General features: G+C 40.6%; 1 protein-coding gene across 1 annotated transcript in view; it reads left to right on the top strand.

Moving 5' to 3' along the window:
- The window catches only part of eif2b3 (eukaryotic translation initiation factor 2B, subunit 3 gamma), a 33,467-nt gene extending 17,654 nt beyond the window's left edge, over window positions 1–15,813 (top strand). The window contains exons 6-12 of the mRNA XM_085140278.1: window positions 3,288–3,377; window positions 6,386–6,522; window positions 6,991–7,181; window positions 7,836–7,898; window positions 8,082–8,230; window positions 11,695–11,798; window positions 15,622–15,813. Of these exons, the coding sequence (XP_084996404.1) occupies window positions 3,288–3,377; window positions 6,386–6,522; window positions 6,991–7,181; window positions 7,836–7,898; window positions 8,082–8,230; window positions 11,695–11,798; window positions 15,622–15,674 (787 nt within the window). The 3' untranslated portion in view covers window positions 15,675–15,813. The remainder of the gene's footprint in view (window positions 1–3,287; window positions 3,378–6,385; window positions 6,523–6,990; window positions 7,182–7,835; window positions 7,899–8,081; window positions 8,231–11,694; window positions 11,799–15,621) is intronic.
- Window positions 15,814–16,629: the final 816 nt, after the last annotated feature.

Here is a 16,629-nt window from a genome sequence, read left to right on the forward strand (position 1 = left end):
ATGCTGTTGTTAGGAAAGGCAACTTGATTTCTAATGTTCGGGTAATATATGTACTGTTACAATGGTGCGTACTCATTAAACACGAACATTTCAAAGTCAGCATGTGTAGAAGTAGTTAGTGTGCTCATGTTTCAGACTCCTCTTAAAAACTCTGTTTCCAACAGTTTTTTCTGCTCTTGGGTCTGCGGTATGTCAAGGGGAGGGGATTTTCTTAATATGGCATATGCAGACCCCCCAAAGGTGTTGTTCAAATGTTCAGTTTGTCAGTTGCAGGCAATCAAAGAAAGTTGACTTTGAGGAAGACGAGCTAAGTAGTTAAACCGAGGCTCAGTATGAGGGAAAATAAGGACTTGTTTTGAATTGGTGATCATGCAAAGCTGCTATAATAGATTCCCAGAATAAAAACATATGGACCTCAAAATTATTTTAACGATGTCCCCTTAAAAAAAGTTAATGTTTTGGTTTTATACTGCAACAGTCTTGATATGGTGATACTTGTACCTACTGTGCTGCTTTTTATGGCTACTAAATTATTCTTTTATTATGATTCAGGGCACCTGTTCTTAACCTACAAAAACACACACACATCGTCATTCATAACCCAATTATCCAAGGCTCTGTCTCTTGCCCGCCTGCAGGTGCTAAACAGTGATGTCACTTGTTGGGTGTTCTGATGAGTTTTACTTTATGTATGCGATAGCCACACAGAGACTTACACCTGGGACACCCGTAGAGCATGACTGTGTGTGAGAGTGAACATGTGTTTTTATGCTTTTTAATAAAATACCTCAACACAGACAGACATGCACCGAGTTTGATTTAGAGCTTTTACCATCTGGTGTGTGTGCGTGTGTGTGTGCGACTAAGTAATCCTCCCGAGTCACTCCAGTTATACTGTAAGCCTGGTGTTTGAGGTGGGAGGGGAAAGCTTGTCGAGAAGATCTTTTTGATGGCTCCTGTGGGGTCACCACAGATATTTTTCTCCTCATTTCTTTTATGGCTGTTTTTTAAAAAAAAATTGCAGTTCAAATTATTAGTTGTGTGTATGAGGAGAAAAAAAACAGTTTCAGTTCAAATCAGTTAAAATGATCAAAATAAAACTTTTTGTCTCTTTTTTTTTAAACATTCACTAATTCACTATATGACTCTTGGTCATATATGTACATAGAGGTTGTTTAATCAGTGTTACATACTAATACCAAAAATAGGAGAATTAACATAAAGAGAAGGTGAAATACATTTAAGTGGAAATTCACAGACTTACAATCAGTCATGTGAAAAATACAGTGTTCACAGGACTCTACGCCGTCCCATGAAAAACCAAGTACACCCTTATTGCTTCCAAAGGAATTCAGAGAGAAAGAAGCAACCAGGTGCTGGTAATCAAATGCACTTGATTAACTCATCAGCAGCAAGTGTGCGCCTCTATAAAAGAAGTAGTTTTGGCAAGTAGCTGGTGTGAAGTATTCAGGTGTGTGTTAAAAGAATGCTACAATCTTCCCAGGAGCGTAGGTCCCGGCAAATTCACCCAAAGGTCAGACTTTGTGATGCTCAAAAAATCTGCAAAATCCTAAGAGCTATAGTTCAGACTCTGCAAGTCTCAGTTAGCAAGTTAAATGGAGAAAAAGATGGAACAAGTGTCGGTTGTTTGGAAAGTGTCTTATCTCTAAAAAGAACATGGCAGCACAGCTTAGGTTTTCAAGGTTGCATCTAAACAAAACCTGAAGACTTCTGCATCAATGTCCTTGGGGTGGATCAGACCAAAGTGCAGATATTGGGCTGTAATGCACAGTACTACTTTTGGTGAAAAACAAATACAGCATGTTAGAACAAACAGTTCATACAGTTTTGGAGGGCTGATGATTTGGGCTTCTTCTGCAGCCACAGGAACTGGGCACCTCATAGAGCGAGCCATGGACTCCTCCGAATACCAGTGTTCCAGAGTCAACTAACGCTAACGCTTGGCCAGAATTGGGTAATGCAACAGGGCAATGATCCCAAACACAGCATTAAATCTACAACAGAATGCGCGAACAAGAAAAGAATGGAGGTGTTTCGATGACCCAGTGAAAGTCAACTGCTGTGGTGGTACCTGTGCCTGAGTTGTGCATAAACGAATGCACACAAACCTCAATGAACTGAATCAACGCTGTGAAGAAGATTGAGACAAAATTCCTTCACAACGATGTGAAAAACCGATAAAGTCAAACAAGAAACAATCACTTCGAGTTATTGCTGTTAAAGGTGGTTCTACAAGTTTTTAAATAATGGGGTGTACTTAGTTTTTCACAAAGCTGCATAGAGTTTCTGCACAACTGTAGTCGATTTGTTTTGGTTTCCTTAATTTTGTATGACTTCTAAATTTTTACACATCTTTGAATAAAACTTTATCATGTCAAAGTAATGTTGGCGTGGCTTCCTGCTGTCACACTCGCTTTCCAGGGAGAGTTGTAATTATCATTCCTGTTGCTTTTAGTGTGGAATAATAAATCAAAACTGAACACCTCTGCGAACAGTGGACGTGTCTGTTTTTAATTTGGTTGGAGTTATTGTGTGATAATGAGACAGACTTCAACCTGTTTGTACAACCTTAAAAATCTAAATCGCTGCGGCATGCTGTGAAAGATGGTAAGCAGTAATGAAAGGTCTATGTGATTGGTAATAAATGGGCTAAAAGTGGTATGGGCCTTTTAAGGAGGAATGCACCCCACAGTTTTTATTATGTCGTGGTTGAAAGGGCAGAGGAAGAAAAGGTAAGTAGTCGGAGAGAACGTAGGGGTGTTGATAGATTTGTTTATTGAAACGTCTGGGACTGCATTGTTTTCTTTAGGCTGTCGCTTCGTAAATGTCACATTCAGACTTTTGACTCCGCGTCTCCTCATGTGAAAAAAAATTGTGTGAATGACGGCTGCCCGAGGGGCGACATCTATGGTAGATGGCAGAGGACAATCAGGCATTATAGCTGGTTTTGCCGTTTTTTTCATCAAGTGTTATAGTCCTGCGGTGCAAAGGAACACAGATTAAAAGTGGCTTGAGCAAACGTGAAGTAAGCATTAAAGATAAAACCAGCAGGTGACGAAGAGAATCAAAGCACACTCCCCCAGAGGTAGCACCCAATTAAGATGGTAAAAGCAGCGCAGGTGTGCAGTGTGTATTTTAATGTATTCGTTTCTGTGCATCACACTTTTCCATTGTGTGCAAACGGTGGATTTTAATGTTTTGTTGTCACGAACTGAGGACACTTTGTGAGCTTTGATTTCCATCTCTGTTTTGCCTTTTACCCACAGACATCCCAGGATGCTCATCAAAACAGGCTTAGTGGACGCTCACCTCTACTGTCTGAAAAAGGCTGTCGTGGACTTCCTCACAGAAAACAAGTAAGTTTGGGGGGGTTTGAATCTTTTATTTTAACAGGAAGTCTTACTGAGATCAGACTGTTTTACAAGAGAGACTATACAAACTCACAAAATATTTCCAAAAATCTGCAAGAACAAAATACAAATAACCACACCAAGAAACACTAGTGAACTCTCAAGAAAAACAAGTGCATGTCTCCGTCACCATATTCTTTATGATGCTTTTGAAGTGAATAATGAATATATGTCTATGTTTAGATCTGTCTGCAAAGTAAGTCCACAGTGGACATAAATTTTTTTTTTTTTGTTGAATTTTGAAATTTTCCTGTTTGCTCCATGAGAGGTATTACCCAACAGACTTAGACACATATAGACACAAAATATATGCATACGCCCCACACTCAAGCTGACATGAACTCTACCTCGCTGCTTAATCTGTGTGTGTTTAACATGGTTACATGGTGTGTAAGGCTTTGAAAGGTTCTGTTAGCATGGTATTCTAGTGAGGTGTTAATTTGTTTTACTATGTGCCACTGAGACAGGCTGTTAGGCCTTTAGCCTCTGAAGTGAAGCGGTGTGACGGGGGAGCTCGCTATAGCCGGAGGAGTCTATATAGGAGTCTGTCTCTGTGCTGCATCTGAAAAATGAAAGGCTAAAGCTGTTTTCACTATTTTGAGAATCAGGGTTTGTCAGCACTTGCTCTTTTTAACCTGAAACAGACAACAGGAAGCGGGCCGCTTCAAACGCTGTCACTTCTTGAATGCTGGGTAAATGCTTGCTGTGAATTTCTTTGACAAAACCTTATACAAATGCCTATTTTCACACAGGTAGTGGGAACTAGCACTTTGAAGTCCTAAAATTAGCATTTGCATTCTTACATTTATTCCTTTTATATTTAGCAAATTGATGAAAATTGTTTTGACAATTTTATTTTCAGCAATATTTATTATTTGTCATGATTATTCATTCATTTTAGTGGCAGTAATTTTCTAAATTTAACACTGCTTTCACTTCCATGTGATGCAACATGTTCCATCTTTATGTAAAAATAAAACTACTTTTCTTCATTTACCCAAATTGAGTGCATCTTTTAGAAGGAACAAAAAACATAAAAATACAAAATATGAAAAGCACAAAATAACATCAGAGGGGACTGCTTTCCCTGAATTTACATTGTGCTATGGTCTTCTTAAGTAAAACATCTTTACAGACAAATAAGGTGTTTATTCACCTGATATAAGTGTGTCTACTAGAAGAAAAAAGTAATTTTTCACTTAATTTATCGTACCTGCATGATGGACATGAGGATGAACTTAAGGTTAAATACTCGACAGCTGTGACCTCTTTGGAAAAAAAAAAATTGTGTGAGGGAATGACATTGTTGCTCCATGAAGTTTAACTTTAAGTTTAACGGAAGTTTATCTTTGGTCAATGGAAGTGTGATTGCAGTTGTGATTTCAGCACATCTTTGTGAAGGAATACGTAGACGCACTGCGCAGCCTGAGTTTTGTGGACGATTTGCGTCAGCAACAAAGCATTGTTTTTCTTGGCCTTCATGCCTTAATTATCCTGCAGTTTGTGGTGCATTTTCAGGCATGTGAATAAGTGGCTTATGTTGCTTTGAGGCGCAGACACACCTCTACAGCACTGTTTGCATCTGATTTCTTCTTGGTTAATATCACTAAATCCAAAGTATCTCCAAACAGCAGATGATAGTCCAATTTGAGCAGAAACTCTTTACCGTCTGCTGTGTCATACATTTGATTTTTGTTGTGTGTCTGTCTTTTAACACACTGTTAGTCATCCTGAGTACATGCAGGAAACCTCTAGTTGTGCAGTGCAGGGAACAGCTGTGATTGTCACATGCAGTCGCATTGTCAGGCTCTGATATAGGGAGCGCTTGATTTGCTTTTGCTTTGTGTTCTATTGGCGGAGCATTTACTTTAAATAGTGCTTGATTGTATCCGTTTAATTTTAGGAAACAAATATAATATTATTTGTTGGCAACTTCCCAAAACTGGGTGGCGATGAGACTTCCACACGTGTATTTTGTAACTTGCACATTATTTCATGAAGAAGTGGGTACCACGCTGAAAGCCGAATTGTGGAAATCATTTATTACCCATTGTTAAAGTTCAACAACTATAAATGGAGTGCATCCACACCAGGCTACTTTTATTCCACTCAATAAATCCAAAGCCAAGCCAACAAACACAAATCCCCTTTACTAATCCTGTGAATATTTTTGGTTAAAGCACTTGAAAGTAGCAATTTGCCATAGAGATGCAGATGTAAATCTTACATCATTGCATCACCAACGCACCCTCTACCGCCACCATATATCATCTCTCTTGTTAGATGACTCATTTCTTTCTTCAGCTCTTTTCTTGGACTCTTTTCACGGCTCCTCTTTGCCTCTCTTCCTTTCTCCTCAATGTTCTTTCTCTGTCTCTTGCTCAAGGAGAGAAATGGACAGAGTAACTGTTGTTTTTCTCCTGTCATTCAGATGGAAATTCTAATCTCCCTTTAAAAGAAAGTAAGAGAGGGCAAGTGGAGGGGTGTGTGGTGTGGTAGAGAGGAACACTGAGCACAGCGCAGTCCAGAGAGGAGGAAAAAGAAATTAAGATGAGGATATTGCCTCCTGATTTACACAGAGAGAAACTTTGAAGAAAGCTCACTGTTAGCTCTTTTTCTTTTTTTTAATTAATGTATTTCTTGCTGGAACATCATCAGTCTTTAGTCAGTGCTTCCTTTCCTGATTTTGATCAGCGTCTTTATAGGGACAATGACTCCTTTATACATCATTCAGTTATTTATTACATGCTGTTATTGAGTGTTACACAATTACTGCTTACAACTACTCTGGTGATATTCATAAAATACAACCATTTTATTCCAGTATAGTCTATGTCTTTTCATTTTTACCCAGATATTGTAAGATGTTATGATTGCATAGCATGAACTAGTGTTTCTTACCTGATCCAGTTGCTAAATGACTAAATTAATTATGTGTTTCTTTTGTATCCTAGGTCTATCTCATCGATCCGTGGAGAGTTGGTGCCATATTTGGTGCGTAAACAGTTCTCCAAAACTGTTAACAGCCAGAAACTGAAAGACGACACAGATGATCAGACCCAGGAAAAAAACGATGGGCCTGCAAACCACGGTTATTGTTTGCATTCACATAACATATCTTCACGCATCAGAATCAGAATCAGAGGAGGAACAGCATTTAACAACCCAAGCATGATTCTTCTTCTTTGTCTTTTGGCTGGTCCCTTTAGCGGCGCCACAGCAGATCATCTGCCTCCATCTCACCCTGTCATCAGCATCCTTCTCTGTTACAACACTCTGCATGTCCTCCTTCATATATCCTTGTATTTTCTCTGTGGTCTTCATCTTTTCCTCCTGCCTGGAGGCAAAATAATTGATATCCTTTGTTCAGTACATCCACTATCCTTCCTCTGCAGATGTCCAAACCTCAGCCTTGCCCAAAGACTGCAACCTTTTTAAAATTCTTCTTCATCTTGCTTATAAACATTCATCATAAAGAACTTCTAGGTTAGGGCATCGCTGCCTAAGGCATCAGCTTCTAACCCTCTCTTTCTGCATCTCTTCCTCTTTTGGTGTCCAGAGCTCCTCATCTCATCTCGGGACGAGCTTCTCCTCCAGCTGGCGCAGGAGCGCTCCTGCTGGAATGACCACCGCGGTGATATGAGTGAGGCCTACCATGGAGGAAAGCTGCGCTGCTATGTTCACATTATGGACCAGGGTCTGTGCTGCCGGGTTAATACTCTAGCTGCTTATATAGAGGTGAACCGACTGGTGAGTCAAACATTAGACTGTTTGTTTTGTTTGTTTGGGGTTTTTTTTACGCGTATGGCATGACAACAATAGCCTAATCGTGGTTAAATGCTTATGTGTACATGCTGTTCCCAGAAAGTTGATTCTGTTCGTCTGGATGTAGCAACATCAGTGGGAGAAACGTGAGAAAAAAGACTGAAGAAGTCACTTGGATTAGTGATGAAATGCATCTCCCACTGAAAACGTTACATCCAAATGAGTCAACTTTCTCGGATTTCCTTTCTTGGATGACATCACGGCGCTGTCAGTAAAATGTCATCTTGAAACTTCAGATTTAGTATTTCCAGTCACCAATTTGATGATAGATTTACTCAGGTCATACATTTAGTAAGAGCTGGTCCTTTTATCAAAGACTTTTTGCAGTTGGACCTTGGGAACTGCCCCCTGATGGCCATTTTTAGGAATGCACTTTTAAGTTGATTTTACTTGTGAAGGAACATTTATGCCTCTCAGCTATTCTAAAAACTAAAAAACTTGTGATCAACCTGTTTGGCTTTTTAAAAGAAATGTTGTAAACACGCAGACACTCCATCCATCTTTTGTTTACAGTCTGTTTTCAAACTCATTACTACTTTCTTAATCACTCTTTCACTCCCCCCGTTTTCTCTCTGGTAGGCCCCAAAGCTGTTTGAAGAACCATCAGTCCATCCATCTGCTGACATTTCTGAGAGATGTCAGGTGAATATAGACTACAAGCCATGCTTGTATTTCAGTTATCTAGCATTTCCCTCTTGCTTTGAACTTTTTCAGATTGTCTTCACTTCATCAGAGCCTTTTATTGTCGTCTAAAGGCACTTTACAATACATGGACTAAAATTGTGTATGCATGTATCTCCGTTGCTGTTTGTGGTGGGCTTTCAGATGGGATCAGATAGTATCATCGGAGCTGTGTGCCACATTGCAGACAAGACTTCCATAAAAAGGTCTACTATTGGAAACAACACCACTGTAAAAGAGAAGGTCAAAGTCACCAACTCCATCATCATGCATGGCGTTACCATCGAGGAGGGGTGAGAACACACACAGACATGCACACACTTGCTTGGGTTGTGTACTTTGAAATGGTTTCTTGAACGCATTAATTTAACCTAAAAAAAAAGAAAAGAAAAGGGAATTTCACCTTGAAGGCATGTTTATAGATTAAAGTTTTAATTATCTGGCTTGTTTTTTTAAGTGTGAAGTTGCTGCTACTTGCATGTGGTGGGTGACAAGCAGCAGTTAGCAAGCACACGTTTCTAAATAGAAGCATGAAAAAACACTTTTATCCTCCTGTTCAGCTGTTTATATTATTTACTTGACTTGAAGTGAAGGAACATTTATGCCTCTCAGCTATTCTGAAAAACCACTAAACTTGTCATCAACCTGTTTGGTTTTTTTTAGAATTTATAAAAGCATAGATGTGGCTCCCTCTTCATTCGCTGCATACCTTTTTATTGAAGTGTGTGTGTGCGTGTGTGTGTGTGTGTCCGGTGATAGGACGTGTAACAGGTTTTTTGTTTTCTGCGTTCTGTGGGATCGCTGAGTTAACAATGTAACTATTGGTGTGCAACCAGCCAGAGACCGGTTCCAAACAAACACAGAGCTGGTGAAGTGAAACACACAACATCCATGCATTTCATTTAAGCACCTAAATTACTTGGCTATACCCAGTTTCCCACTGGTTGTAGAATTTTTGGAATACCACAGGAGTTCAGATGATGCTTTCCCTAATAGCCCGCCACTATTTAATAAAATCATGTGTTTGGTTTAGCCTTTAAGGATCAGTTGTCCCTCCAGTTTGCCATCTTTTATTTAAAGAATGGTTTCAGCACAGGGGTCTAATCAGGCTCACCAGGAGGTAAACATTAGTTACTTCACACATGCACGTCTGTGCTTACATGTAGCAATGTGTTGCAAATTGTGTAGTTTTTTTTTAAAATGATGTTATTCTTCCACTTTGTATCATTTTAAACAGCAAAACAAAAACCCACCATACAGCCAATGTGCTGCAAATTGCATCATTTCAACTTGAGATTTAGGAACTCCAACTTGGTTAAAGAAACACAGAAGCTCAATGGAGAGCATGTCAGATGTTGTAGTTGTAATTTGAGTCCAGTCTGAGTAAAGATGCAGCAGGATTTCTATCCAGTCCAGTTTCAGCTGTAGTCAAGAGTTAAGGTGGAAAGAACTGACTGCTTTGCACAGAGAGCAACAGTGTCTACTGTAGAATTAGCATGTAGATTGATCTGTTTGGTGTCTTAGGGCAGGAATATTGGTTTAAAGGGACTCATCTTGGCTCTGGATTTTAATGCTCTCATTCACAGGCTCCTGTTTCTTTTATCTCAATTCTTCTTCCTCTCTCTCTTTTCTTTACATCAAGGCCTCAACGCCATCTCCCTCTCTTTCTGTCTCTCGCAATCTCTTCTTAAGCCTTTCAGGGACCCCAGCCAGTTAGCATGGGGACCCTCATCATGCCCATGTAGGTGCACGCACAAAGGCGTGAAAGAATGAGAGAGACAGGAGAAGGGAAGAAAGAAGCGAGGGGAAAGCAGGCTAGCACGCAAGAAAGAAATTGCAATTCTTTCTTTTCTTTCTTTGAGGACATAAGAAGGAAGGAGAAAGAAGGAAAGAAAGAGCCAGTATGAGGGGATTAGCAGACCCCAGCCATGTCGCAGAAACCCCTCGCGTTTCTGGTTTCTTTGTTTGGTGCTGACCAGAGCTTGTTGACAAAGCGCTGCATGTTTGGGAAGGGGGATAGTTGGGGTCAACTTTATAGGGGAGGGTTGGCACAGGAGGTGGGGGGTTGACATGCGTGTGTGTGTTTGTGTATGAGTGTAATAGAGAGGGAGGATGGTGGGGGGGGGGGGGGGGGGGGTCATGGCAAGGAGGAGCCCTGGTGTTAGTAATTAGTGGTGTTTCAGCTTCGAAGCTTCTTTGGTGGTCTCTCTCTCGCCCTCTCTCTCTAATGTTACAAAACTCTGAATCTTGTAATCTCCCATCACCAACTACCACCACCACCACCACCTTCTAGGTAGTAACTTAAACACACACACACACGCACACACTCTTTTCTCTGTCTCCCTCCAAGCCTAACCACCTGAATAGAATGAGCCAATACAAACCTGTCTGTGTGTGAGGTGCACAGGGCCAAGTGTGTGTGCGTCACTGCCTGGGCAAGACCTACATGTGTTCTCCACTGGGCTTCCCAAGCTTCTGAAACACACGCGCGTTTCTTACCCCACACACAAATTCGCACATACACGCCCTTCATGGTTAGTCGACACAGGACACACAGGACTGTCTGTGTCTCTCTCCAAGAATTTTATGGTGATGGTTTGGCTGAATGTGAGCATGCACAGTGGGTTGGCACTGCCAGCTCAGGTGGGACTCCAGAACGGGGCCTACAGCGTACACACACACACACATATATGCGCACACAGCGTGGGCGCCTTTCGTAACTTAATAGAGATGCTAATGTTGTGTCATTAAGTTCGTTTGATTGGATAGTTTTGTGTTTTCGGAGCAGGTGTGAGGTGGGGAAAACAGTCCGAATGTCTGTGTAACCTCCGGTGTGGCCCTCAGTCCATGACGGTACAAGTAAAGAAGCTTAGCGCCCAGCTGGAAAGCTGCACCTTTCCTGTGAAGCTCCCAGTGCTGCATGAATGTTCTTTGCTGTGTGTACCTGCCTGTGCGTATTTACATAAGGGCTCAGAGAGCAAACAACTGAGCTGAAAAATAATGTTTTAGCACTAATGATCTACTGATTCATCCCTTATTCAGGTAATACAAGATTTATGAGTCTTTTAAGAGGATTTTCTTAAACTGTATGTTTAGGAAGGGAAATTTGTGCATTTTTTAATATTTTGAGGGTAGTGTGGAATAATATTTATGTCAATTTTTGAAGACTGAGAAAATAGTTCCCTTGGACAATGTGACTGCTTTTGTTACTCATGTAGTGGTTTTCCCTCTCGGTCAAATCACTGTAATATCAGTTTTCTTTCCTCTGTTTAAAGGAGAGTTAAGATCCCAGTATACATGCCGCATTGGTCGCTTCGTGTGCTGCCGATAACGTCATCTCGCAGCCACGTCCGTTTATGCTCATCGCCACAGTGTAGGTAGCTGCTGCAGTTTTCTTTTGAACAATAGGTGTGATCACTCTAAAAACACGTTCCCATCAGCACTGATATTGGAGAGAAGAAGTCAAAACCAGAGGCAAAGAAATTTTCTACAAAGTCTTATATTTTCAAATTGTTGCAACATCTGTGATTCTATGAACATCTGTACTGATATACCGTTAAAACTGCAGTAAAAACCGACATGCTGACGAATGGCATCGTCGTAAGATGCCATTCACCAGGTACTGCACGGCAGGTATAATGTATACCTGTTAGCTCTCCATGCATAGCCATCACTGTGGGAACATAGTGGCCAGCACACATGCAGATTTATTGATATAAAATCAAATTCATGCAGTTTGTGTGTGTGTTATTTTCAGGTGTAATATCCAAGGCAGCGTGATCTGCAGTAATGCTGTTATTGGCAGAGGAGCAGACCTCAAATATTGTTTGGTGGGAAATGGACAACACATCGAACCAGAAGGTAAGAGGCACCGAGATAAATGCACACATATGAAGAAATGGCCTATCAGTGTTTATCACCTGATTTCATTTTATCCTGTTCACTCTTCTCAGCACGCCAACGTCTTGCCGTTCGATTTTAGTCATATGAAACAGTCTACCTCGGCAGGTAGTTTGTCTGGTTGTAAAGGGTTTGTGAACATTATAATTTCTGGCTTTATAAGCACTTATATGGCTTTATTTATTTATTTATTTGACCAGTTGGCAAAGCAGTTTCACCACAAGGTGAGTTTAATAGCTGCTCTGGTGCCCACACTGTAGTCAACTCCTGTTTCCTCTGTCAGTACTTGCATTTCGGTTTGTACATTTGGACTTTTAATTCTTTTAAATGACACAGTTAAACAGGAGCATGTTTTCAATCCCCAAACTAAATGGACACTATGGGATAAATGATGGCCTCAGTAAAACAAATATCCTGAGCAATGGGCAGTAAAATCCTAGTATGGACAAAAAAAGCAGAGACATCTTGCACTCTTAACATTTTCCAGCACAAAAAATAGCTCTGACAGGCTGTAACGTCCAGGTTTTGTTGATGCGCTTATTTGTACTTCTCCCTGGCTGACTCGGATAAGGTGTTAATGTATGTGTGTGGTATCTGTTTATAAGTGCCAAGTGTTTGAGCCAACTAGGAAAGTTTCTTCATTCTCAAGTCTGATTTGTCAGAGATTTTTTTTTTTAATTTCCTTAATCCTCTTGTCCCAAAAGCTAGCTGTGCGTGTGTGTATGTATGTGTGTGTCACATTGATGGAGAGGTTAGAGAGCAGGGCCAGAACAGGACCACCCGGAATTCAACAGCCTCCAGCCACATCCACACACACTCGCATTCACACACACACATACACGTATAGAGAAAGAGAGGGCGAGCTCAGCTACCAGACTGAGCAGCCTAATTGAGTGAACAACAGGGTGTTCCAAGAAACAACAGTGTGAATTTGAGCTAAACTTGTCTAAAACTGTTGGAAACAGCTGAAGCCTTTTGGAGCATCCAGTGAGCGATTGCTGCAGGAAGTCTGATCTTGCTTCAGCTGTTTTGTTTTTTTTCCCCCTTTTTGCTGTTAGACAGTTCCTGACATTATTATACTAAACACTGGAAACTTGGACCTGTGTTTGCATGTGCTATAAGGCCAAAACAACAGCAAAGATCCAGCCTTTCACCATAAATTGTCTCCTTTTATTTTAACACATCCAGTGTATACAGCAAACTGAAGTCAGATTCATCAGACAACCCAAAGCCAGTCGTCTTCCTTAGAAGATTTTACAGTTTAAGAAAAAAACAAAAAAAAGTAGTAGATACAGCAGAGAGATTTGAATCTTATTCGGTGACTGAAGTTGCGACATGCCATAAAGGTCCTGGGTTCACTGAAATGTTTGTTATTCCTCTAATTTGGCACATAAACTTACCTTCATATTTTGGCATGCATGTGCTGGATTCAAAATCAATTAGCAGGCTAGGAAATAAAAACAGACTGAAATAGAAGAGTTTCACACAGGTTTTTAATATATGTTCACTTAACCTGCCGTAAATTACTTCAAAAGATTTAACACAACAATTCTGGAGATTCAATTTAACAGTGGCTCGCACACAGCCTGGCTGTGTATGAAGAACGGGTCAGATCAGATTATTCTGTGTAATGCTTTGCAGTAAAGATAAGCCTTCTTTCCCTCCTGCATTACATTGTTACTGCAGGAGAGCACAAGATTACCTCTCACCACCAAATTAGCTGGCTGACAGTGGGCTGCTAAAGACATTACACACCCACTCTGCTGCTGAAGCTGTTAGCAGCTAAGGACCACCCTGACAGTTAGCCACGCACACACACGTGCACGCACGCACGCACACATACAATACACACGTCTACGTCCATCAGGTGCTGATATTTTAAAGATGCATACCTCTCCTGTAGGTGTTCTGACACTCAGATATGCATTCGCTATTGCAGGTGTCATACATACACTGCCTTTTATTTACACATGCCAACAATGCGAGATCACACACTGGTCTTAGATGCTTTTGAATGTGTGCTTTTATTCTGTGAGTTACAAAACAATTCAGTGTTTTCTTTAAGAAAGCTCTCTTTCTTTCTGTTTATATGTGTAGCACATTTTATGATGTAGGCATAGAATAAGTGGGCTTCAAAAACATAGACCAAAAAAAGGCAAAGATTATCTATGACCGAATGCAAACAGCAGCTTTTGATAAGAATGCGTTGCTATAAGAAGGGTGGAAAAGGAAATAGTTACAGTAATAATTATTCCAAAACACAGGTTTTTTTTACCCCCACGTGTTGGCTCCTTTTATGTGTGTCACAGGCCCAGCAGTAGAAATATGTAACATGTAATGTTACATATGGTCCTAATACATCTACAAACTCTATTAGTTAGTGACAAATTATCTGGCCCAGTGTGAGTAACCTTTCCTCCCTTTCTTCCCAGTCACTCCCTCTTGTTCCCGCTCCTGCTGTCCCATGCTCCATTTGTTCTCCCCTCTTCACAGCTGAGGATAAGCTCATTCTGAGCAACAGATTCCTTCACACTAAAACCTGTCTGTGTGGATGGAACATAACTCTCTGCCACCGTTTGCTTTGGATCAGTACCGATGCTTGGGGATGGAGGGAAAGAGCCATGCGAGGAGGAGTTGGGGGTTACTTTCCTCATGTTAAACTAGCTTTGAGTAGAGAATGATTTAAGAAAGGAAAAGAACCAATTAACTCCTTATTGGATGTGTATTCAGTTTGTTAGCTACTAGAAATATTATGCAGAAATAAAAAAACAGACTTTCTATTGCACTAAATATTTTGTTAGTTGATTATTTTTCTCCTTCAGTTAATGAAGGTTACACTAAATGGACAAAAGTGTTAGGCCGCACCTCTTAATCTTTTAGTTTAGGTGTTTTCAGTAAAATTGTTACAGGTATATAAGATCAAGCACCTAGCCATGCAGTCTGCCTTGAAAATGTTTGTGAAAGAGTGGGTTGTTCTGAAAAGCTCACTGGATTCGAACATGGTACTTCAATAAGACACCACTGCTGCAAAAAGTCAATTCATAAAATGTATTCCCATCTAGATATTCCACGACCAGCTGTAAGTGTTATTATCGTATTATGTATTGTTATTAAGTTGAACAACAGTAACCCGAGGAGCGTAGATTGTAGAAATCACCAACTCTCTGCTGACTGAATAACTCTAGATTTCAAAGTTCCTCCAGCAGTAACATTAGCACTAAAACTGTGCTCCAGGATCTTCATGGTATAATGTTTGTAAACAAATGATTAAAAAAACTCATGAAGAAGTGCACGAGAAGTCCAAGGTATAAATGTAGCTGCCAAATGACAAATTTTATTATTAGAAATCTGCATTCTTACGAAAAAAATCGAATATTTGTTTGGCACCTGTAGTCAGTGATATGTCAGCACTGCTGTGTCTGTGATGTGGAAGGAAAGGTGTTCACATTACAGGCAGTCGTTTTCAAACGATGAGCACATTATGGGTATTGTTAAAGCCCAACAACAACTATCTATAGACATTCAGCATCTGAAATATTTTTTTTAAATGTGTTTAGTGCACCAGTTGGCAATAAAGTGCAAGTCCATATTGCATGGTGGCAATATTCAGGAAGAGATCACTGAAGCTGACATTTGTGGATTGTACATTTTTGAATTTGTTCAAACGGTTTTGGGGAGGATTATTGCATCATATTATTTATTTTTTCAACTGTGAAGATCACAAGAGCTGGACTTGCAAAGTTTGCAACTGATATAATCTCTTTGTCATATCTCTTTTCTGCAGCTGAACGGACTAACGAGATCATCGTTGGAACAGACCAGCTCATGGAGATCTAGTTTTCACCTCATTAACCAATCCGAGTGCAGCAAAACACGGCCCTAATTCCCCCAGCGGATAGGCCAATCAGAAGCCTAGACTTTGACCTCAATTGGCTTTTTTGTACACAGTGTCCAAATAAACTCGCGTCAACTTGAACCTGTGAATCCGTGTTTTTATTTTATTTTATTTCTTTTACTGTTTTTAAGAAATCCTCCTTTTCTTTCATTTTACAGACTTTTTCTGTGGCAGTACCGAGTCAATCTTAGCAATCATGTCACCACATTAGTTATTATCAGATCGTTACTGTCTCTTAATAGCAGCAGTCAATTACTCAATTTAGCCTGTTCCAGAGGGAGGAGCGCGCACTCATGCACGTTCGAATGTTCACGGGTGTTTACACATGCACACTGTGCAGCTGTGAAGACCAGAGAAGGGAGAGAAAAGGCAGTGGGAGGGAGACCACAATGGCGTGGGGGTTGAGTTTATTTGTACACAAAAATGGTGTATGTGTAGGCCCCGGACCACCCAACTTGATCCTGTATCAGTTAACACCGACACCCCGCCCTCACACGCACACGCATTCACGAACGCAGCAAAGGAGGAAGCCGACTTGCACCCGATGCTTTTCTTTCTTCTCCTCTTTCCATTACTGCTCCTTTTGCTGTCACGAGATTTATTGCATTCCATCACTCGACTTTTTTCTTAAATTACAGGTTTGAGGGTTCCTTAGTCACAAAGGAAGAAGATGAGGACAGGGATGTCTGCAGGGATGCTTTTTTGTGTACATGTGCGTGCGCGTGATTTACTGTCCCCCGTTTCTTATTGTGTCTGTGGCCTTGCATGAGACATCTAGACTGTCTCTTGTGGCCTGATTATGTGATGTTCCCGTGTGTGTAGGAGAGAGATTATCGTGGTCCGGGGTTTTTTTTTTCTTCTTCCCCTCTCTGGTGTCCTTTAGATAGCCTTGTTTGT

Source organism: Neolamprologus multifasciatus, chromosome 18 (assembly GCF_963576455.1).
Source record: "Neolamprologus multifasciatus chromosome 18, fNeoMul1.2, whole genome shotgun sequence".
Taxonomy (NCBI): domain Eukaryota; kingdom Metazoa; phylum Chordata; class Actinopteri; order Cichliformes; family Cichlidae; genus Neolamprologus; species Neolamprologus multifasciatus.